Source organism: Mesoplodon densirostris, chromosome 8 (genome assembly GCF_025265405.1).
Source record: "Mesoplodon densirostris isolate mMesDen1 chromosome 8, mMesDen1 primary haplotype, whole genome shotgun sequence".
NCBI classification, from domain to species: Eukaryota; Metazoa; Chordata; class Mammalia; order Artiodactyla; family Ziphiidae; genus Mesoplodon; species Mesoplodon densirostris.
Window position 1 is genome coordinate 55,858,568 of NC_082668.1, and position 24,042 is coordinate 55,882,609.

The window sequence follows — 24,042 nt, forward strand, 5'->3', positions numbered from 1 at the left end:
TCGACATGTAGGAACTTCCCAATCCTGGAGCTTCATCTGTTCTCTCTTCCTTAGTGTTAGTTCAAAAGTTAAATTTTAGAGCATGTAATTTAAAGCTCTATTTAGAAATGCTCATTGATGGAGTCAGAGCTGCAGCCATGGAGATATCCCGTCGTCTGGAAGATCCTCATTACGTTCTAGGCTTCTGAAAGCCAGATGAAGTACCAATAAAATATGCTGTGTCCTCCTGAGGAGTTAAGCCTCTGCACTTGAATGCATTCTTGCAGTGTCTCTCTTGCCCCCGTGCTAAGGAAATCTGTAAGCGAGCAGAATGATGGGGGGAGTGGAGAATTAGGGGAAAAGCAATTCAGTGTGGTTAAGGTACCAGTGTGTGGCAAGGTCATAAGCACTCAAAAGTTCATGGAAGGGCTTCCCTGGTGGTGCAGTGGTTGAGAGTCCGCCTGCCGATGCAAGGGACACGGGTTCGTGCCCCGGTCCGGGAGGATCCCACATGCCACGGAGCGGCTGGGCCTGTGAGCCATGGCCGCTGAGTCTGCGTGTCCAGAGCCTGTGCTCCGTAACGGGAGAGACCACAACAGTGAGAGGCCCGCGTACCACAAAAAAAAAAAAAAAAAAAAAAGTTCATGGAATACCCTTTGGTGGTGATGAACTCTCTGCCTATCCTGTTGTCATTCAAACCTCAAGTGTGCTATTTGACCTTAATACATCTGCTCCATTATAATGTCACAGGTAGTGAGTACACAGGTAGCAAGAAGGAAGGTTGCTTATTGACAGAAGTGACAAAGAACTGTTATTTTGGTGTTTCCAAGTAATGCATTTCCTGCGATCCTAATTAGTGTGACGAGAAGACTCATTGCCAAGAAATTGTGTGGTATTTGCTTTAGCTTCATTCTGAAATGGTGAGGCTTCGGAGAGTTAGCTCAAAGTATTTATGTGTACTGAGATATTCGGATGCCAGCAGGGCAGAAGAGGTGGTGCAAATTGTTATTCACATATAATTAAACCTAGGTCCCATTCGAGTCCATTAAGCAACAGCCTCAAATCTTTTTAATTAATGGGTTCAGATTGGTGGGCCTGAAGGAGCTAATTAAATTTTTTTCCCAGGATTTTCTGTTTAAATAGACAACCATTGTGCTTCCTACATTTCCTCCAAAGTTATTCTTTGTAATTTAGTGTTGATGAAGGTATCAGCACTTCATGGCAGGCCCTGGTTTTCAGAGGTCAGAAAACACTGTGGGCCCCTGGTTAAACCCACGGAGATCCCCTGTCTGCATCTTCCAGGATCTGGAAGCCCTGTGCTTTCCTGAGCCCAGCCACGGCCTGACAGAGGTCCTCTTTTCCCTGGAGAGCCGACACCTCCTCCCCAAAATCTGCTGGGGGTGGCAGATCACAGAGATCCAAAGCCTCAAGGACAGTAACCCTGGGTTCTTCCTATTTCACAAAGCTGGGGTGTCCTGGGACTAGTTCTTCATGCCTGCATGGCAGACGGCTTCCACGTTTCTGCTACCACGTTTTCCCTCACCCCCGTGTCTCCCGTTCTTCTGCTCCAGGAGGAATGACCCAGCCAGCAGTGAGAGCTCGGCTGGCTTCTCAAAGCTTTTCTTCCACAGTTCCCTCCTCTGTGGACGCCCCTGAGGGTCATCTCAAGGTTTACAGGATATGAAAGGTTATTCTTCCCAAACAATAAAAAGGTTAAGTACCCTGTTCTGTGCAGAAGAACATACAGTTATAGGATAGGGCATCTCTCCAGAAAACCTGAGATTTTAGTTTTTTGCCCCAGAAAATTCCCTGCGGGGGCTTCATGACTCTCCAATATGTTAACATGGGCCACGCTGCGTGTTCAGCCCTGGGATTGAGTGCCCAGCACATACGGGTTGCATCTTCCAGTGCTGCCGGGGTTAGACTCAGGGCTGTCTAGGCAGAAGTATTCCAAATCATCATTCAATTAAAGCAGCTGCAGAGACAGATTTACTGGGGAGAGGGCCCGGGAAAGGAGACTCAAGCATGTAGCCGTATCCAGTTCAGCAGCATCCTTCACTCTTGGGGCATGGCCATGTGGATGTTCCCCAACATGATGGCAGGAGGAAAGGACACCCCGGGACCCAGTTATCCTTTGCCACTTGATGTGCCTGGGAGACTGGAGAGATTTCAGCATAGGCTCCTTCATGCCGGTAGGGAGATCTCACACGTCACCAAGCCTAGACTTGGACCAAGCCCATGAGGACCCACAGCCGTCCAGTGGTGTGAAGTACCCCGAGGGGAGGGTACGCAAGGATGCCTTTCTATGAGATGATGTTTCATTTCTGGACCCAGGAGTCAGTGCCACTGAACTGCAGGGCGTCCCCTTGGTCACAGCGGCTCTCAGCCGTGGTCCCTGCGAGGACTCTGAGATGTGTTTTTGCTGCCATCTCTTGTCTGCCGTGGGGACAACTCATGGTTTACTTGCTGGGGTGGGAAAGCCTTGCCCAGTTACAGCTCTACACCCTCGCCCCACATTGAGGGGAAAATAAAACCCAAGATGCTGGTGTCCCCCAGCGAAAGCCCCATTATGAAAACCCATGTTTGCTGACCTACCATCGTTTTAATGCAGCTCCATGTGAACTGTAATCAAACTGCCGAGCGACCTTTCTGTCCCTCTGCCCAGCATCACTGAAAGGGCCTGTTGTTCCTTTGGTTCAATGAAGAAACCTTCTGTTTAGTTAAGCAAGTGTTTTTGCAGTCATGTCTCCTGGTAAGTTACAGAAAGATTATTGTTGGGTCTTGGGTTTTGTTGTTGTTTTTATTCTGTGAATACCTCCACCCCCCAACCCCCTCAGCTGCCCACCCTGACACTTACTGCTTTAGTTTTTTACAAAGGAGGGAAATTCATAATGATCTGAGCAGTTTCCCGGGCCCTTAAAGGTCCCTGGTCATGTTTTTCAGGTCCTAGTGCAAGCTGGCTTCTCATGTATCCACCCCCAACCAGGGCCTGGGAACTTTCCAGAGTCTCAGAGGCATCAGTACAGGAGTGGAGCCCAGAAGAGACCCCCATGAGCCAGGGATGCCAGTCTGATTGATGTGTTTACATGTGGTGTGCTTCTCTGTCTTACAGCTGTTTGTTGGACTTGGGTTCCCTTATGAAGGCCCGGCTCCCTTGGAGGCCATCGCAAATGGATGTGCTTTCCTGAATCCCAAGTTCAACCCACCCAAAAGCAGCAAAAACACAGACTTTTTCATTGGCAAGCCAACTCTGAGAGAGGTAAGCATCTATAAAAGTCATTCTACTTTCACTCATAGGATTGGTAGCTATTTATTGAGTGCTAGGAACCCATCTGAACCTCAGAGCCTTGGACGGTAGGTATTGTCAACTTCATTTCACTTAGCTGGGTGGAAGGGGGAGGGTGTGCAGGGGCTCAGAGAGATGGATGACTTGATTACATCCCCTCACTAAGTAGTGGCAGAGCCAGGATTTCAATCTGTTTCCGTTCTTCTACAAAGTACGGGGTCTTTTCGCCCTACCCCATCTCCATCCTAATTTGAACAGATATCGCCAGTCTTCCAATTAGCTGAACTCTGATTTTCTGGATGATTAGAGTTTATGGAATAAAAAGAAAATCAAGGGGTTAACAGGTATTTTTAAAGAACCTACTCTCTGTGAAGAGCTTTGGGGAATAAAAAGTGGGCCGTGGGGTCCTTCCTTGAAGAATCATCATCCTTGAGAAAAAAGACGTATTGGGGCAACTGAATTGTATGCCTGGTACTTTAGCCGACTGTCAGCAGGTGCCATCCTGAGAAGCAATCCTGTCATCGCTCGAACCATATGCAGAAGGCTTATTTGGATTGCCTTTGGAGGTCCTCTTGAAAATCCACAGTGGGTGATGAATCACCATTGAAGGCAGTTGGATTCTATTTGGGACAATAAACCAAAGTCATTTAGAGCATGTGAGTGACCAGGCTGGGTGTTTCTATATCTGGTTAGAAACACGTATGTGCAAGAACCCGTAAGATTGACTTCTTATTATTTCTTATTTATTTCTGCATGGTTCGTAAGTGGCTCTCCAGGCTGCTTTCAAGGAGGAAGCCTCTAAGTGTCGATTTGTCCCAGCGCCCTTGTCATTTGGGACCGTCTACTGGGGAGGACACTGCTGGGCAGCCCTCCCGGGACATGTTTCTAAAGCATACATTTTTCACCTCTGCTACTTTTAAACCTTTCTGGGTCAGTTCTCCTGACCCCATTCCCCCCTTCCCCAAATAGTATATAAAACACATTTTCCGTGATTATTCTTTACCTTTCAGTCAGAGAACTTACCAGTGAATAGAGTTGATCATTCTGAGAGTTCTTTTCTTTGACCCTCCCCATCACTGGTGAAAGGGCCAAAGGAGATGGAAGAAGATCAGCAAGACCACAGATTATCCTGAAAAAGAGTAACCTATGGCCCAGATAACCTCTGACAAAGGTTAACGAGGCGCATGCGTGCACGCACGCTTGCTTTTTCCTTCTGTTAGTATTGTAAATTTGAGTTCTTCATTTTGGGGGGCGGGGGGACATTCCTCAGCAACACGTAATGCACACAGTGTTTGGACTTCCCGTGCTGTGGGGCAGGTACCAGAACACAGATCAGGAACCTTCAGTCTGGTACCCAAGAACTTACTCTTTGCAAAGGTTTGAAAGGATGGTCCGCAACAGTGAGAATGTCTCAACTTAGGCATCTGTGCTTTAGCGTGTGACTGACTTTGAAACTTCGGAGCTCTGGGTAGAAAATGTGGGCTAATAAGTCATTCCTGTGTTACGTATGAATGTAGGAAATCTCTGAAGTTCTACATCTGCCTAAACTGGATAATTATTTGTAATTTTCGATGTTTTTTCCACTTTTTGTGATAAATTACACACAGTGAGAATCGATGATTTTAACCTTTTTTGAGTGTACAGTTCACTGGCATTCAGTACATTCGCGATGTTGTGCAATCATCACCACTATCCACTCTCAGAGATTTATTGTTCCAAACAGAAGCTCTGTACATTAACAGTAACTCTCCATTCTCCCCTCCTCCAGCCCTGAGTAACCACTACTCTACTTTCTGTCTATATAAATTTACCTATTCTAGGTGCCTAATGTAAGTGTCGTCGTACACTGTTTGTGACCAGCTTATTTCACTAAGCATGTTTTCAAGGTTCATTCACGTTGTTACATGTGTCAGAATCTTTGCTTTTTAAGGCTGAATAATATTTCATTGTATGAATAGCCCACATTTTGTTTATCCGTTCCTCTGTTCATCGACACTTGGATTGTTTCCATTTCTTGTCTATTACGGAAATGCTGCTATGAACATGGGTGTACAAGTATCTGGTTGAGTCCTTGCTTTCAATTCTTTGTGGTATATATACCTATGAGTGGAATTGCTGGAACTTGCTTTTTATTTATTTTGAAATAATATTAGTCTTAAAGAAAAGCTGCAAAAAGCGTACAAAGTTTGGTTATATGCTTCATGCAGCTTCCGCTAATGGTAACATATTATAAAACCACAGTGTAATTGTCAAAACCAAGCAGTTAACATTGGTACCGTAATATTATCTAAACTACAGACTTTATTTGGATTTCACCAGTTTTTCCACTAACATCCTTTTTCTGGTCCAGGCTCCCACATGGCCTTTACCTGTCATGTCTCTTTAGTCTCCTCCAATCTGTGCCAATTCTTCAGTCTTTCACTGTCATTCATGACCTTGACATTTTGAAAGAGTACCAGTCAGTTGTTCTGTACACTGTCCCTCCATTTGGATTTGACTGGTGTTTTCTCCTGATTAGTTTGAGGTTACACATTTTTGGCAAGAGTCCCACAGAAGTCATGTGGCCTCAGTGTATCATGTCAGGGGGAGCGTGATACCAATATCTTATTACTTGGTGATGTGACCTTGATCTCTTGGTTAAGGTCGTGTTTGCCAGGTTTCTCCACCATAAAGTTACTGTTTTTCTCTCTATTGGGGGAAGTACTTTGAGACCATGCAAATACCCTCGTTCTCCTCCAACTTTTGCCCATTTATTTTTACCATGATCAGTGGATCTTTCTTGCAACCATTGTTATAGTGATATCCTAATGATGATTTTTCCCTCGTGATTTTTTTTTCTGGTTTCCCATGATAATAACCATCTTAGTTAACATTTATTGGAGCACTTACTATGTGCTAAGGGCTCTTTAAAAATGATTTTTTATTGAAGTATATTTGATATACAATGTGTTACTTTCAGGTGTACAGCAAAGTGATTCAGTTTCATATATATATTTTTTCTTTTTCAGATTCTTTTCCCATATAGGTTATTACAAGATACTGAGTATAGTTCCCTGTGCTGTACAGTAGGTCCTTGTTTTTTTATCCATTTTATATATAGTAGTATGTATACATTATTCCCAGATTCCTAATTTATCTCTCCCCCTACCCCACCCTTTCCCCTTCGGTAACCATAAGTTTGTTTTCTATGTCTGTGAGTCTTTTTCTGTTTTGTAAATAAGTTCATTTGTATCATTTTTTTAGATTCCACATGTAAGTGATATCACATGGTATTTGCCTTTCTCTGTCTGACTTACTAATGCATGAAAAGCAAAGAAACCCATCAGTTTTCTTACTGCAGTTTCTATATACAAGACTTTGGGAAATGATTCATCAAAAGTATTTTGGACTGACTTGGTACCCTTCTTGATCATTAGAATTAGATCATTTAAATTTTGATAATTCTGAAGACTTTGATAACACTGTATTACAACTGAGTACTTTTTCCTGAAAAAAATTTAAGACCCTCTTAAACACAATCTAACCCTTTCTCAGTGAATGATGTAATGTTACATAGATCAGATCAGCCAGTATGAAATTGTTGAGAAAAGTATGTTCATGCTGTCGGTTGTGATCCTTTAGTAATTTGCTTTTTGTTGAGGTGATAGAGGGTTTTCATTCTTCATGGCATAAAAAGGGAATAGGTATTGGAGCTGCCGCCCAGGCATTTGGTTCCTCCTGTCCTTTCAGATGGTCCCACCAGTGCTGGAATGAGACTCCAGTTAGAATGGCACTGGGGGAGGCTTTCAACAGCTGCTCAGCAAGTGACCTCCCACGGTTGACTCCATCAGTCCTGGGCTCCCGTGGGAGGGCTGGGATGCAGAGGTCAGCTGACAGATGTTCACTGTATCCCCACAGGGCCTGTGGTACTAAGTCACTGCATTGGGGGAACTTGTCAAGACACATTTCCTGTTCCCCAGGAGCTCAGATTTTGATATGGAAGTGTGATAAGAGCGATGCCTAATCAACGGGAATGCATAAGGAAATAGCTGGGTACATTTAGCGGGGGAAGTTAACTTGGAGTGGTGCCCGGTGGAGAATGTGCTGGGTTAGCTAGAAGGGGATAGTGGGGGAGCTGTGCTTTAGGGAAAAGAAGAGTCGGGTTTTGAGTTGGAGAAGCGTGAATGTTGATGCGTTGGAGGGAAACCCCAAGCAGGTCACTTTACTTTATGCAGGAGGGCAGGTTCCATCTGATGTCCATTTCCTTCTCCGCTGGAGACGGTGCAGAGAGCAGGCTGATAGCCAGTGACATGACACAGCTTTGAGAGGAGCCAGTGAACCTGACCTCACGGGCAGGTGGGCCGCCCCACTCTGCTCTTTCAGCTCACAGAATCCTCCTGATCAAAGATGCTTTTAATTGGGAAAGAGCTATCAACACTTGTACAGATTTCTAAGGGTCAAGAATCCCTAGAAAGTATCCTTTTTTTTTTTTCTCAGCAAATAGAAAAAATTTAACCAAAGCGTATATAATTACATAGCTATCTTTTTGTGCCCTTGCTAATCTTTTTTTTTTTTTTGCGGTATGTGGGCCTCTCACTGTTGTGGCCTCTCCCGTTGCGGAGCACAGGCTCCGGACGCGCAGGCTCAGCGGCCATGGCTCACGGGCCCAGCCACTCCGCGGCATGTGGGATCTTCCCAGACCGGGGCATGAACCCGTGTCCCCTGCATCGGCAGGCGGACTCTCAACCACTGCGCCACCAGGGAAGCCCCCCCTTGCTAATCTTTTGAGCTAAGCAACAATAGATCCATGTAAATGGGTCCATATAAATTGCATCTATGTCTCTTCTTTGCCTTCATTTGAAGAGAAGTCTAAATTTTTCTTTGTATTTAGAAAACAAAAAGCTTTGTTTTTATTTTTGCACTGGACCCATTTTTAAAACCACAGTGTACACACTCAAGAGAAGTTCCATATACCTTAAGTATAATGTGGTTGGTTCAAGTTACACTTTAAATGTAATATAATTTGGATTTCTCTCTTTATATTGGGAGACATATTAGTAGGTTCTGAATCATTATTCTGACATTTTGTAAACCATTAGAAATTCTCTGGCTCCAGGGTTTCCTTTTCCATAAAGAGAACTTGTGTTCTTCCTGGAGATTTAACAGCTGCTCTGAAATAACGTCTCATGTTTAATAAGATTTTCATTACTTTTACAGACTGTACTCCAGTAAATATACTGATTGATATACGATAGCTCAGATCATACGGTTCTCAATAAATTAACAAGGAGGAATGGAACATTCAAAGGGGGAATAATGAATCACAAAATGCCTTACTCGTAAAATTAAGTAACCCTCCACAAATGTAAATGAACAAAATGATAATGGCTCAGCATTTTGTATTTTCCAACTGCTTAGAGCAACCTTGTAAATAAGCAGGGACCTTAAAAGGCAGAGGGGAGAGAGACTGCTAAATAGTGGCATTGACGGCAACTTTCATTTACCCTGATTCAGTTGGAAGAATTAAGTAGTTTGTTCTCCAGGCCACAAAATGAAAATGGTGTGACACCTTACTCAGCTTCAGGAAAGGTCTAATACAGACATACATTCAGTCCTGGGATTTTGTTTTAGGTTAGCTGGTTTTAAGCAAGTGATGAAAAGGCTGGTGTTTACATTGAGCTTCTTTTGGTCATTGTCTTAAGAACTCAAGAGCATCCTTTAAAATTGTCATCTTGCTTTGTTGTCAAAAGGTAAAAAGTTGTTGAAGGATCTAGATTTGAATTTGCTCTGCTGCTTTCTAGCTATGTGGTCTTGGGGAATTGTAAGCCCCTCTAACCCTCAGAATCTTCATCAATACACAGGAAACCTGATAAATAATGTCTGCTCAGGTGATTAGCCCAGTGCCTGGCCCAACCGAGGGGCCTCACTGATACGTGCTCAATCTAAAATATGTGCTGAGAAAAAAGAAAAGGATGCTCCCCCAGCTCCAGGAGCCTGCGGGCCCTCTTCTTCTATCCCTGACCACACAGCTGAGCAAAAGAAAGAGGGTATATGTCGGAAGCATGGGTAGCTGCAGGCTAGTGAGGAGCGTGACTCTGGCAGAAGAGGCAGGAGCAAAGTCTAGGATACCTGCACCTCAGAATCGCCTGATTTCCACGAGTGGGGGCCAGAGAAGGCTCAGAGTGGAGGCCCAGTCATTTCCCTTCTGGGTTTCCCCCCTGAGTAATGCATGCGCACCATTGGTGTGGTAAGACACAAAGAACAGTAGCCAAGAGCAAGCTGGAGAGGTGCCAGTTGAATCCCCCAGTCCTCTGAGTATATTGGGATCTGAAGAAAAAGAGAGAACCAGCTGGGCCTCACCCCTTCCAGACCCAACACCTTCTTTTATTCTAAGTGTATTATAACATCTACTTTTCACTCCTGAAATGAAAAACATACCCTGCTAACATCATACAGAGTGAAGTAAGTCAGAAAGAGAAAAACAAATACCGTATGCTGACACATATATATGGAATCTAAGAAAAAAAAAAAAGTTCATGAAGAACCTAGGGGTAAGACGGGAATAAAGACACAGACCTACTAGGGAATGGACTTGAGGATGTAGGGAGGGGGAAGGGTAAGCTGTGACAAAGTGAGAGAGAGGCATGGACATATATACACTACCAAACGTAGAATAGATAGCTAGTGGGAAGCAGGCGCATAGCAGAGGGAGATTAGCTTGGTGCTTCATGACCACCTGGAGGGGTGGGATAGGGAGGGTGGGAGGGAGGGAGATGCAAGAGGGAGGGGATATGGGGATATATGTATAGGTATAGCTGATTCACTCTGTTGTACAGCAGAAACTAACACACCATTGTAAAGCAATTATACTACAATAAAGATGTTAAAAAATCTATTCAATGCCAAGTTTAATCTAAATAAAATCAAAGAGAAATGCGATTATCACACCAAAAAAAAAGAATGATTCTCTAACTCTAATATGAAAGAGAAGTAAAAGGAAAATACTTTGCTATAAGGTAGTAGATATTTTGTGTATATGTAGTCCAGAAATAACTGTATCATACCCATGAACCACACTAGAAGGCATCATGGTGTCTCATTCCTCCTTATAGTGAATATGTTTGTATTTAAGAAGACTAAAACATTGAGCTGAATCTGGTCAGCCCTTTTTACTTATAATTGGCATTAAAGAAAGAGACGCTAAATAAAAAGGTGCCTACATGTAGACAAACAGATATACGCAATTGGCATTACTGTGACAGCTTCAAATACAGACTGGTTTGGGTATGTTGTACTGGAGACCCAGATCCTCTGCGTGAAATTGACTTTGCTGCCATGATTTTTCTGAAACGATAACGGCTTATTGGTGAAACTCCCAATAAAATGTCCCTTGATTTACATGGCAGTTACGTTCCTGGAAAACTCAATGTATATTCAGACTGTGCCAAAGAGGCAGATTCTGTGAGCCCACCTGAGAGCTTGGCGGGGCATGTGAAGGCCTGTGGGGAGTGGACAATTCTGCCCTGTGCAGGACGGTCACACACATCTCAAGGCGTCTGGCATCCCTGGTCCTCAGCCATGGGTTGGGGCAGCACCCGCCAACTTTGAGAACTGAAAATGCACCAGAATGCTTTCTTTATACCACAACCTTAAAAGGATACAAGAATAAAGGTGGGAATAAGTTTGAGGGGTAAATTTAGCTGTCTTTAACAAACTGATTCTTCAAGAACTGAGAATTGCCAATATTCCTGTGGGCTTCTTTGGCCACCCTTTGTTTTTAAAATAAAAACTCCTTTAAAACAAAAGCTGCCTTTCCTTGCTTTTCTGATCGCACATTGCCCTTATGACTCTTAAGGCTCCAGTGGTATGCTAATTATTATTCCAAAATTCTCTCTTTTTCTGGTAGCATTATTTCCCTTTCTGTCACCTTTCATATGTGCCGTTACGTGTCCTTCTATGACTTTCAAGCCTATGACAACTTTATTGTAACTTCCTTATACTTACCTGTCTATCCTAACCAGTATTTTATAACAGATGCTAGTTTGATCGAGGTGATTTTCGGGGCTGGGATATGACTGAGGGTAAATATTCATTATTTCTTGGTGTGATTTGGGGGGTTGAAGCCATCTGTAACAGCCTTCATGTCACCTGGTTATGACATTCTAACTCTTTTTTCAAAGTGGGACTCCAGGTGAGGCGCCACCACCGGACCTGCCCTGTGGGTGCAGCGGTCTCACACAGGGCCGTGGCCCACATGCTGCCCTCCTGGGACCCCTAGACTCCCAGGAACCCCTCCAAAGTGCCCAAGATCCCAGCTCCAAGGGTCTAAGACAGCGTAGCCTTGCCGTGTGTCCTTTAAAACATCCCACATGAGCCTGATGGGCCCCCGTGGGCACTGCCAGTGTCGCCAGCCGGGCACACTTTACAGCCTCAGTGTCCTTACCTGTACCCGTCCGCGCTGTGCCTGCTGATCCAGACGGTCCTGACGGTAGATGTCCTGCTGGTCAAAACAAAAAAGAAAGAAAGAAAGCAGTGGAACCCTCCCTCTTTTATTGTTATCTGCTTACGGGGGGTGCTTAGGAGGTTTCGATCGTCAAGGGTCAAAAACAAAACATGACATTACCTACGCAAGTACAACTCAGAACCATAAAAAGCATAATGCTTCACCTAGCATAGGAGGTTGAGAAATGAGAAAAGCCAGTGTTCGTGAGACTGAGGTGTTCTCTTTTCTCTTTTCCAGCTGACCTCCCAGCATCCTTATGCCGAAGTCTTCATCGGCCAGCCACACGTCTGGACTGTTGACCTCGATAATCAGGAGGGGGTGGAGGACGCCGTGAAAGCAATTTTAAGTCAGAAGGTTACTTCTTTTATTCCATTTTCCCCCATTTGTGATGTGAACGGGATCATGTGGGAAGCATCACAGGCCCTTCGTTCAAGTAATTAGAATGTTTCCATGTCAGCTTGACTCTGAAATTAGAAAATGGCCCAGCTGTAGGACTGGCCTGTGGATTTTTGTGGATGTTCTGTGAAATGGAATTAGAGCTGGTGTCCAGATGTGTGCATGGATTCTACAGACCCTTTCGACATGGCTCCTGGGTCCCAGACACAGCAGTAGAAACTTGAATTCTCCTTGTGTCAGTGACCTCATTATGTAGCTCTCCCAAAGGTCAGAAAAGATAGACCCGCTCCCCTGCAAAAAAAAAAAAAAAAAAAAAAAAAAGTGAGAAGGAAAAGGACTAATTAAGGAAATACTGGGAAATGTTTTTTATAGCATCTGTTTATTTGGCTTTTTCTACCTAAACATCTTATAAAATTTTGTATAAGTAACTAACATCTCTGGACTCTCCAGAACAATTCAGCAGACATGTATTAAGTACCTACTGTATGCAGAGTGCCCTCTGAACCACTGTCAGGGACACTCACTTCCATAAGCGTCAACAAGGCTGACTCCCTGCCTGTAGGAAACTCACCACCCTGTAGGGATGGGTCAAGTTATCCTCTCTCCCAACCCCGGGACTGCCTTGGATTCTACCAGTAAACCCTGCCCCCTGTCCTCCTATCAGAGCAGCGATTACTCTGTTATAATTTTTTAAGAGAAGCAATATAGGTGTGGTTATAAGGACAGGCTCGAATCAGACAGCTTGGGTTGGGGTCCAGCAGTGTCCCCTCAGGCAGTTACTTAACCTCTGAGGCTCAGTTTCCTCATCCCTGATGTAGGCTAATTTCACCTACTTTACAGGTACTTGAGAGGATCCAATGAGATAATGAATATAAAGTGCTTAAGTGCGGTGTTGATCTCATAATAAATGTCTAGTCAGGAGTATTAAGTCAGTAGTACATAAATAATAATGTAATATTCTTTTTTACTGAAGTATAGTTGATTTACAGTCTTGTGTTTCCAGTGTGCAGCAACGTGATTCCGTTATACACGTATATACATTCTCTTACATATTCTTTTTCCATTATGGTTTATTACAGGATATTGAATATAATTCCCTGTACTATACAGTAGGACCTTGTTGTTTATCCATCCTATAGAGAATAGCTTGCATCTGCTAATCCCAAACTCCCAATCCAACCCTCTCCTGCCCCCTCACCCCCTTGGTAACCACAAGTCTGTTCTCTATATCTGTGAGTCTGTTTCTGTTTCGTAGATAAGTTCATTTGTGTCATATTTTAGATTCCACAAATAAGTGATATCATATACGTCTTTGACTTGCTTCACTTAGTATGATAATCTCTAGGTCCATCCATGTAGCTGCAAATGGTATTATTTCATTTTTTATGGCTGAGTAATATTCCATTTTGTGTGTGTGTGAGTGTGTGTGTGTGTGTGTGTACACATACACACCACATTTTCTTTATCCATTCATCTGTCGATGGGCTGTTGTTTCCATGTCTTGGCTAATGTAATACTATAACATTCTGACTTTTGTTAGTGACAGTCTGGATTTCCATTAGACCATAAGCAACATGGGCAGGAACTATATCTGTCTCACTGCTGTGTTCTTAGGACGCAGCAGAGCGATGTACCTAATGGAAGGTGGGAGGCATGGAGGGGAGCAAGGAATGGATGTATGTAAATCAGCACACTAAGCAGAGTATGTTCAGTGCCAAGACCAACATGCCAGAGGTGGAGGAGTGTCTGTCTTCTCTGCTTTTTTTTTTTTATTGAAGTATAGTTGATTTACAATGTTGTGTTAGTTTCTGGTGTACAACAAAAATGATTCAGATATGTATATATATGTGTGTATATATATGAATATATATATTCTTTTTCATATTCTTTTCCATTATGGTTTAATTACAGAATATTGAATATAGTTCCCTGTGCTATACAGTAGGCCCTTGTTGTTTATCTGCTTTATACACGGTAGTTTGTATCTGCTCATCCCAAAGTCTTAATTTATCCCTCCCCGCTCCTTTCCCCTCTGGTAACCATAAGTTTGTCTTCTATTTCTGTCTTCTCTGCTCCTTATAAGGACACCTGGAGAATGCAGCATTGAGTTAAGTCTCAGAGCATGAGTAGGAATCTGCAAAGTTAAACTGAGAAGTGAGCCCAGAAAGACATGAGTTAGAGGAACAGTGAGAGTCAAGGGGAAGAGGCTAGAAAGGCGTGTATCCCTGGAGGAGTTGCCAGGTGGCCCATGTAAAGGGCCGTCTTTCCCCTTTGGGGAATAAAATGGGGCCCTCCCAACTGCTAGTTTCAGCTTACTGAGCACATCTCCTGGGGAACAAGAGTACTCGAGTGTGTTATCCATGTCCCTTTAGAGCAGGTCTAGTTATTGAGCTTTGAGGTAGCTGCTCAGAGCTTCCCATCAGCGACATGTACGATCTCATCCCAGTCTCAAGTTTCGGGCAGAAGTCCCCCAGACCTCTGGTGGCCAAGCCAAGAGATGAAGTGCCTGAGTGAGTGTACTGCTGGTACTGCTGGCCACCTCAAGTACCTGTGGCACGTCTGCAGTTTCCCACCAGAGGATCCTTCTTGCAGAGATCGAAGGCTCTTCTTTCTTCAGTCTCAGAGTCCTCTAGGGTATTCGCTTCTAAAGCTGCCATAACAAAGAACCACAAAGTGGTGGTTGAAACAACAGAAATTTATTCTCTTACAGTTCTGGAGGCTGCAATTAAAATTAAGGTGTCGGCATCTGAAATTAAGATGTCGGCAGGGCCATGCTCCTTCTGACGCCTCTCATGGAGGGTCCTTCCTCGCCTCTTCCACCTTCTGGTGGCCCCAGGTATTCCTTGGGTTGCAGCTGCAACACTTTCATCTCTGTCTCTGCTGTCATATGGTGTTCTCTGTGTGTGTGTGTGTGTGTGTGTGTGTGTGTGTGTGTGTGTCTGTCTGTCTGTCTGTCTGTTTTCTCCACTTCTCATAGAGACATCAGTCATGTTGGATTAGGGCCCACCCTAAATCACTATGACTTCTTCTTATCTTGATTCCATCTGCGAAGACCTTATTTCCAAATAGGGTCCCATTCACAGGTACTAGGGGTTAGGACTTCAACGTATCTTTTGGTGCGGGGGGGGGACAGAGCTCAACCCACAACACTTAGTTAAGTGTGCATGCTTTTGAAGAGGAGTAATTTGAAAGCTAATGTAGAGGCAGAAAATCTTGGATCATAGAGTCCAAAACTTTTTAGATAATAGATCCCTTTTGTCAAACAAAAATCTCGTGGGAATGCCTGACACATAAAGCACTAAGTGGATGCTGAGTTCTCTCCACTTCTACATGAGGCTCTGTTCACTTCATGGAACATCGACTGCTCCCCTTTTTAAAGCCCTGACCAACCCTTTCCCTAAAACCATTTAAGGCCACTTAAGGTGGAAAAAAAAGTAATTATAATAGTAGGTCATATGTAGGGAGAAGCTCTTTTTATACCTCCAGAATCTCTCTCTGTACATCTTTATGAGCCTTGTCTCATTTAATCCTTCTGCAGATAAGAAAATAAGGTTTAGAGAAATTAAGTAATTTACATAAAATCACACAACTAGTAAGTAGTAGAACCTGGATTGAAACTAGTGTTTTTGACTAGTTTATTAAGAAAAAATTTAAAAAGAAAAACAGCATTAAATGAAGTAAAGGGAAAGATGAGAGTGAGAGGGAAAGTAAGGAATGAGATGAATAGAAAGACTATTAACATTATAATCCTTATGCTTGTTATAAATGGGTCAGAAATTTGGTGCCAAGCTTTCTCATATTTAATTACAAGATTTTAAATTACATGACACTCAAAAAAGCAAGAAAACATGACCCATCATTAAGAGAGGGCACCATCAATAAAACCAGACTCAGAGATGGCTCAGATGTTGGAATTACCATACAGCAAATTTTAAAATGCTGAGATAAATGTATTTAAAGGTTTTTTGGGGACTTTCCTGGTGGTCCAGTGGCTAAGACTCCATGCTCCCAGTAGAGGGGACCTGGGTTCGATCCCTGGTCAGGGAACTAGATCCCACGTGCATGCCACAACTAAGAGTTCACATGCCACAACTAAGGAGCCTGCGTGCCGCAACTAAGAAGCCCACGTGCTGCAACTAAGGAGCCCGCGAGCCACAACTTAGGAACCTGCCTACCACAACTAAGACCCCATGCAGCCAAATTAATTAGTTAATTTTTAAAAAAAAAAAAAGCTTTGATGAAAAAGGTGGACAACATATGTGAATAGATGGGGGATTTCAGCAGAGAGATGGGAACTTTTTTTAAAAGCCAAATGAAAAAATGCTAGAACTGAGAAATACAGTATCAGAAATTAACACTTTCAGTGGGCTTATCAGCAGACTGTACACAGCAGAGGAAAATAATCAGTGAACTTTAAAGACTTATCAATAGAAATTATTGAAATTAAAGAAAAAAGAACAAGATAAAAAAGAGCATATGAGATCTCTGGAACAATATTCAAGCAGCCTAATTTATGTGTAATTAGAATCTCAGAGGAGAGAATGGCCAGAAGAAATATTTGTGAAAAGATAATGGCTAAGAATTTTCTAAAATTAATGAATAACATCAACCTGCAGATCCTGGGAGCTCAGTGAAGGCCAAGCAGGATAAATATGGAGAAAAACACACTTAGATACATCATAGCTGAACTGCCAAAAATGAAAGATGAGGAAAATAATCTTGAAAGCAGCCAGAGAAAATTTTATTACATTCAGGGGAATAACAGTATGAAAGACCACCAACTTCCCATCAGAAATAATGGAGACCATAAAAGGCTCTGCAGGAGCCAGAGTGTGTAGGGCCTCTAAATAGGCCACAAGAGGGATTCTGGATTTTATTCTGAGTATGATGGGTAGTTTTGAGCAGGGGAATGACATGACCTATTTTACATTTTCTCTTGAAATCATCAAGAGAAATTCCAGGAAATGTCTGACTTAAAATTCTGTGCTTAGTAGATAGAGGAGATAAGACTCAACCCCTGGACTTCTGGTACCTTCTAAGACCATCTGTCATTGAATGATGCCAAGCCACCTGTCAGGTGGGACCATGCAGAGGTTAACTTATATCAGAGAGCAGTTCCCTGTAGAAGTCGTACTCTGACTTAGAACGCTGAGTAATACTAGAGACAGGAAATCCCACTGGAAGGGAGGTGAAGAGGAGAAAATGGAGGAAAAGATGGGGGGTAGGGAAAGTTTCCAAGGCCAGCAGGGACTGCATGGTGCAGCCTGCAGGCATCCTTCCTACGGCCATATGAGTAACAGTCCTTTGTCCACCAGCAGGATGACCAAGCACATCCCCCCACTCCTTCTCCGTAACTGACCCCACTTGGGATTCTCAGTGACTGGTGTGGTTTCAACATTCCCTTTCATTCATCCCCCAAAAGACCTTGACTTGTTCCTGAAGGACTGTTCTACAGAAAACTGTCTCTCTCTCTCTCACACACATACACACACACACAAACACACAAAATCTGTGCAGCAGATCCGACATCAGAAGCTAGCCAGTGCTCAGTATTCCTAAAGCCGGGGCTCTGGGGAGCTTTCCCACACAGAGGGCCCTGCTTCTGTACACAGGAGAGTGGCTAGTGGAACTCACTGGCAGAGGTGGCTTAAGAGTACAATTTCTTTCTTTCTTTTTTTTTTTTCTTTTCCTTTATAGGAAAATTAGCTCCTTATCTTTTAAAACAGTGAACTGGCCACAAAGCAGTTAATGAGTCACATCCCCTTTGGTTAAACTGGGTTTGGTTGGTAGAACACAGGAAGAGCCATTTTTCTGTGTTTATTGCATAAGCCCTTTGAATTAATGCACTTTCATTTCTAATGGATACCCTTTAGAATATGTTGTAGGAATGACCCTTGAGTATTCAGTATGCTTCCCACCATATAACTGAATCTGTCGGTTGCCTGACAGATGGCCCACTGATGTTTATTTACCCCACTCTAGAAATCCTCCTTATCCCCTTATAAATGAGCCCAATATGGAAGTCCTCTATTGTACATTTTTTGTTGTTCTTATTCCTTCATATCTTTTCCCACAAACATGGGAAGAGACGTATCTCTAGACAGAGAAAGCTTCTGGAATCACTCACAAGGTGATTAAATAAATATTCTTTAAAAGAAAAAGTCTGCATTTGGTGGAAAGGACTGTGTTTGGGTTAGAGAAGGCACAGCAAGTGCAAAAGCTTGAGATGAGAAGACGCAAGCTTGGAAGACGGAAGTCAGTTAAAGCATTTTGAGCTCTTCTGAGATAAACTATCTAGGAACAAAAGGACCTCATCTCATGCAGAATAGTCCTACCCTGATATTACAGTACTTACGGCTCAGCCTCTTTTCACTGTCTCTGGATGGATGTGGGCAGGGATGGCTGAGGTACAGCCTGTGTGATGTGTCACCTAATTGTGCATTCAAAGACATGTTATGAAATTACTAATCATGGTTGAAGAAGATTTCAAATGTAATGTGTGAATCAACACACACAGAAAACGGGAGAAGCTGCCTTGAGGACTACTTGGCTGCCCCCAGAAGGGTGTCTTCTCTGTCAATTGTCCCATTTTCAGCAGGTCTCAGCTCACAGATGTTTTGTCCAGGTCTCCACCCTGTAGATTTGAGATAGGCGAGTGTAGACTTAAGAGGGAGGTGGTGAATGTGCTGATAAGTGCTACTGGGCTTTCTGAAGCTGTAACAAACTGGTTTGCTGGCCATATTCTCCCAAGTGAAATTTCCATTTCAGATTAATAATGCCAGCCAGCTGCTCCTGAAGACGCAGGCCTCATAGTGTCGGCACAGGCATTGCAGAGCTCCAACATGCATTTCTTCCCCTTCCATCAGGTGTCACAGTATTGATCAGATTGCTTCCCCTACCCCAGTGAAGCACCTTCTACGTTGCTTGCTACTCTCAAGTAAAGGCTAGGCTCCTTAGAGTAGAAACCACAAGTCTTTTGTGGAAATCCAGTGCGCCTCTTCCTAGCCTGTCTCACCAGTTTCCATGATCCTAGTTCTGTCCTCCTGCTGTCCTTCTTTCATGTCTAATCTCCCACTAATGCTCCCCCCTGGAACGTCTTCTGCATCTTTGCCCTCCTCAGTCTTGGCTTGCTGGAGTCATACCTGACCTTAAAAGCCCAGCATGAGCAGAAGTTGGCTTTGACCTTCTAGCTTCCTGGGACCCTCTAGCTGAACTTTCTGGGACACTTCATCACTCTGTTTTTGCACCATGAGTTCTTTGGGAACATGCTCACCTACTAATGCAAAACAAAGCTTTTGTCACTGTCACGGGTCCTGAAACCACTCATCATGTGCCTTTCTCAGGGCAGGGAGCATGCATTCATTCACCAGATGTTTGCTGGTTCCAACGTGTTTTGCCCCACTCAGCACCGAGATGCAGATGACCCAGCAGCCATGGACCCTGCCCCATGGAGCTTACCTTCTAACAAGTGACACTCTCCACCTTTTGTTGAGTGCCTACTGTGTGTTAGACACTGAACTAAGCCCTTTCCCCACCCCACCCCCCGTAATCTTTACCACACGTTCCAAGAAATGGGTTTTTCTTATCACCATTTTACACATGAAGGATCTGAGGCTCAGAGATGGTAGATAATTTGCTCAGGGTCCCACAGCTGATAAGGAGCAGAATGAGGTTGTGAAGCCAGGTCTGCTGACTTCCAAGTTCATAGTCTTAGCCCCTCACAAGGATCCCTGCAGGTGTTGGCACCTGAGTGTGAGTGAATCAATGGAGGACTGGGTAAGTGTTGCATGTCCTGTGTCTTCCTCTTTCATGATACCATGTTCTGTTTCTGCAGATTGAGCCGTACATGCCATATGAATTCACATGCGAGGGGATGCTACAGAGAATCAACGCTTTCATTGAAAAACAGGTAAGGCTCTTCAGAAGTCCATCTGTCCTTGCTGTGTCCTACCTCCTGCTACCCCAGAGGACTCTCATGAACAGTTAAGAGTTTACCATGTTTCTGTGCTTATTTTCCTGATTTGGAGGACTCTACAAGCTAGAGAATGGCTTCTTGAAATTCTAAATTATGAACTGTCAAGGTCACTCCAAGGAGTCAGTCTGTCCTTAGGGTGAAAATGTTCTTTATGATGGTGGAAGGTCAAATGGAAACTTAAGGGAGAGACTGGATGGTTAATATGAAAACGTCCTTCACCAGCAGACCTGTGCCCTGCCTGGGTTCTAGGGGCCTTACAAAGACTTGGGTGGGGAGGGAACAGAGAGATGGCTCAATATCTGTTTGGTAGTTCCAAATATGTTCGGACTCTTCAGTGGTTTTCAAACGTTTTTAAAAATAGGACCCGTTTTCAAATGAAACTTCATGTGAAATCCAAGTATATAAAAGAGATAAAAGCAGAAGTTCACTTCCAAAGCAGAGGAGGGTCCCAAGGGTCCCACCACCCCAAACAGAGTTGGGAAACTATGTCTTGTGCTCGTGGAAGTAAAGGCCAAAAGTGCCACTGCTCTCATTTTAAAACATTTTCAGTCCGTAGGCTTCAAAAGCAACAGAGTCCGAAATAGGCAGACTGAGCACCCCCGTGGGTAGGGGAATATGAACTCCTTGACTAGATGCCAGAAGTAAGGGGCTCCTCTTAAAAGACAAAGCAGAGCGTCTTGGGGCAGTCATGAGATCTTGACACAGTACGGGGTGAGGACTCGGAAGGCTGAAAGTAGAAATGGCGTGTTGAAAGTGGAAGTAGGTGCAGACTGTAGGCCAAGGCAGGTTTCAAAGGAAAGATTTGAGGCCACAGACCGTGGTGAGCAGCAGACAACCCTGAGTGCAGCCGCTGGACGGGCCGAGCCAGAGGCAGAGGCTTCAGGGTGACAGGTCTGGTGTTCTGAATTTTTGTTAGTGGCAAGAAGGGAGTGCAGTGCAGCCTGCCGCCTGGGTTCCAGCCCCTCCGCCAAGACTTTCTGGTTGTATGACTTGGATGTGTTAGTTTCCTCCCCCGCAAACTGAGGATAATAATAGAACCTCATGGGGCTGATGTGAGGGTTAAATGAGCCTAGTACATGTGAAGTGCTTAGAACAGGGCTAACACATACTGCTCAGTAAAGACACACTAGTGATGTTACTATATTATACATTATTATATTCTATTCTTGTGTATTATTATATAACATATTCTACAGTATTAGACTTTACCACAAGAGCTGAGCATTTGAATCACTATCTCAGTCACTCTTCCCATGACACCCAACTTAAGAATGACAGGGCTTCCCTGGTGGCGCAGTGGTTGAGAGTCCGCCTGCCGATGTAGGGGACACAGGTTTGTGCCCCGGTCCGGGAGGATCCCACATGCCATGGAGCAGCTAGGCCCGTGAGCCATGGCCGCTGAGCCTGCACGTCCAGAGCCTGTGCTCCGCAGAGGGAGAGGCCACAACAGTGAGAGGCCCGCGTACCACGGGGAAAAAAAAAAAAAGAATGACAGTATCATCATCCTAACTTGAGCAGCCCTTTACGTACAGACTTTATGCCAGCACGTCCCAAGGCATCATCTCATTTACCCTCACAGTAATCCTGGGAGGTGGCAGTCATCACCCTGTCCTCTGGGTAACGGGAACAGAGAATCTTAGTCGCGGGGCTTCGTCATGGAATCAGGGTTTGACGCTGGTTTGGTCTGAGCCCACGCCTGCACCAGCAGCGTTGCTGTGGCCCCGGGTGATGGCACTTATCCCAGAGCTATACTTCCCATCTTCTTTGATCTCAAGGAGCTGCTGGCCCTTCCTGAAGGTGCAGACAGGGTGGCCGTGGCCTCTGACAGTGAGATTTAACACATCACAGCTTTAACTACCCTCCGAGGAGGCCAGGATCCTACTAGGATCCCTGCAGCTGCTTATGGAACCTACTTCCGCCTTTCCTGTCTCCACTTCCTCTCAGGGAAAATGATTACTCACCACCAGGTGTAAAAAGACTTTTTAAATTTTATATTAGAGTATAGTTGATTTAGAATGTTGTGTACAGCCTAAATCAATCAGGTGTACAGCAGAATGATTTCGTTTTACATGTACATATATCCATTCTTTTTCAGATTCTTTTCCCATGTAGGTTATTATAGAATATTGAGTAGAGTTCCCTGTGCTATACAGTAGGTCTGTGTTGATTATCTATTTTATATATAATAGTGTGTGTATGTTAATCCCAAACTCCTAATTTATCCCTTCCCCGACCATTCCCCTTTAGTAACCGTAAGTTTGTTTTCTATGTCTGTGAGTCTGTCTCTGTTTTTAAATAAGTTCATTTGTATCATTTTTTTAGATTCCACATATAAGTGATATCATATGATACTTGAAAAGACTCTTTATCACATTTATTTGAAGACTTTCTTTCTTCCCTAAGATTCTTGAATCCCAGCCAGTCCTTAGAAGTTCTCACGTGGCCTGTTCTCTGTGAATGTATTACTAGGTTTCCTTTCAAACAGGGAGATCCCATTCCCCAAATAGACCTTGTCAAATGCACTGTGATTCAGGGCCACACCTAGCTTGTTCCCCTTGACATCCAAGTGCCTAGCCCTCTGCCTGGCACAGAGTAGGTGCACAAAAGCCAAAGATACGAATAAATGAATGAGAAGGGGAGTGAGTGTGTGTGTGTGTGCATTTTTTTCCCTATGTGCCAAGAACCAGGAGGCTCATCTTGGCCCTTATGATTTGGAGAGCATGCTAGTAAAATTGTGTTCTGGAAAACATGCTCGTAAAACTGCCCTTTCACACTACCTCCTCGGTAGAGATTTTTTTCCTGCAGAGCTCTGCGGTTCACAGAAATCCAGGGATTTCTTATTTATTTATTTATTTATTTGCGGTACGCGGGCCTCTCACTGTTGTGGCCTCTCCCGTTGCGGAAGCACAGGCTCCGGACGTGCAGGCTCAGCGGCCATGGCTCACGGGCTCAGCCTCTCCGCGGCATGTGGGATCTTCCCGGACCGGGGCACGAACCCGTGTCCCCTGCATCGGTAGGCGGACTCTCAACCCCTGCGCCACCAGGGAAGCCCCCAGGGATTTCTTTTTTGCCTGCTGTTGTTTATTCATTCATCCGCTCTGAAAATGTTTGTCAGCTGGAGGGGGCTGCAGACAGTGCTGGGAGTTGGGCAAGAAGAGGTGTCAAAGGATGAGGCCCTATCCTCAGGTAGCTTCAAGGTCAAGTTCACAGGCGATACTGCTGCCATTGGTTACATCTGTCATAGTGACTACCCAGGTGCTTTGGGATCACGTAACTCAGATACAGGGTGGGGATGGGGGAGGGGAGGGAGAGTCTGTCTGGAAGCACGCTGCGGGAGTCGTGGTACAGAGAGGTCATGATGCAAAGACCTGGGGGTGAAAAAGAGAAATGGTGGTGAATTATTGGAAGTTTGGCTGTGACTGAAGAGAGAGATGATGTGAGAGAAGAGGTTGGAGGAGGAGACACATCATGAAAAGATGCTGAGGCTCAGCTGAAGAATTCAGAATTTGTTTCTGGGACAAGAGGCTAAAGAAAGGTTTTAACCCAGGAATAGGGCAGTGATGCTCTCAGATTGGTGTTTTAGAAAAGTCATTCTAGGAATCTTGTGTTTGGGGCATTTCTTACTCAGCATTCTCTCAGTGCTGCTAAATAAGCAATAAAGGGGCCTATTTTGAGTTCATCCCAGGCCTCTGGGGAGGGTTTTGTCAGAGCCATAATGTTCCCCCAAACCAGAGGGAAATTAGGAAGCCAAGACCCCACTGGTTCACAGATTGCGTCTTCTGCCTCTAACGATTAGCCCCAGGCTCTAGGTTTTAGAGCTTGGGGTGTTCGTTATTTTTGCAGCCAAAAGAATATCTTCAAAGGGCAATGAGGGGAGAGAGCGGTGTTCCTGGTATGAACAGGAAAGCCTCAAGCTCCGAAGGG

At 44.2% G+C, this 24,042-nt stretch overlaps 1 protein-coding gene across 4 annotated transcripts in view; it reads left to right on the forward strand.

Annotated features, from left to right (window-relative positions):
- Positions 1-24,042, forward strand: part of MGAT5 (alpha-1,6-mannosylglycoprotein 6-beta-N-acetylglucosaminyltransferase) — a 367,899-nt gene that overhangs the window by 327,053 nt on the left and 16,804 nt on the right. For all 4 annotated transcript variants that reach the window (XM_060106214.1, XM_060106215.1, XM_060106216.1 and 1 more), the window contains 3 exons: positions 3,092-3,238; positions 11,985-12,101; positions 19,978-20,052. In XM_060106214.1, coding sequence (XP_059962197.1) covers positions 3,092-3,238; positions 11,985-12,101; positions 19,978-20,052 — 339 coding nt within the window. The remainder of the gene's footprint in view (positions 1-3,091; positions 3,239-11,984; positions 12,102-19,977; positions 20,053-24,042) is intronic.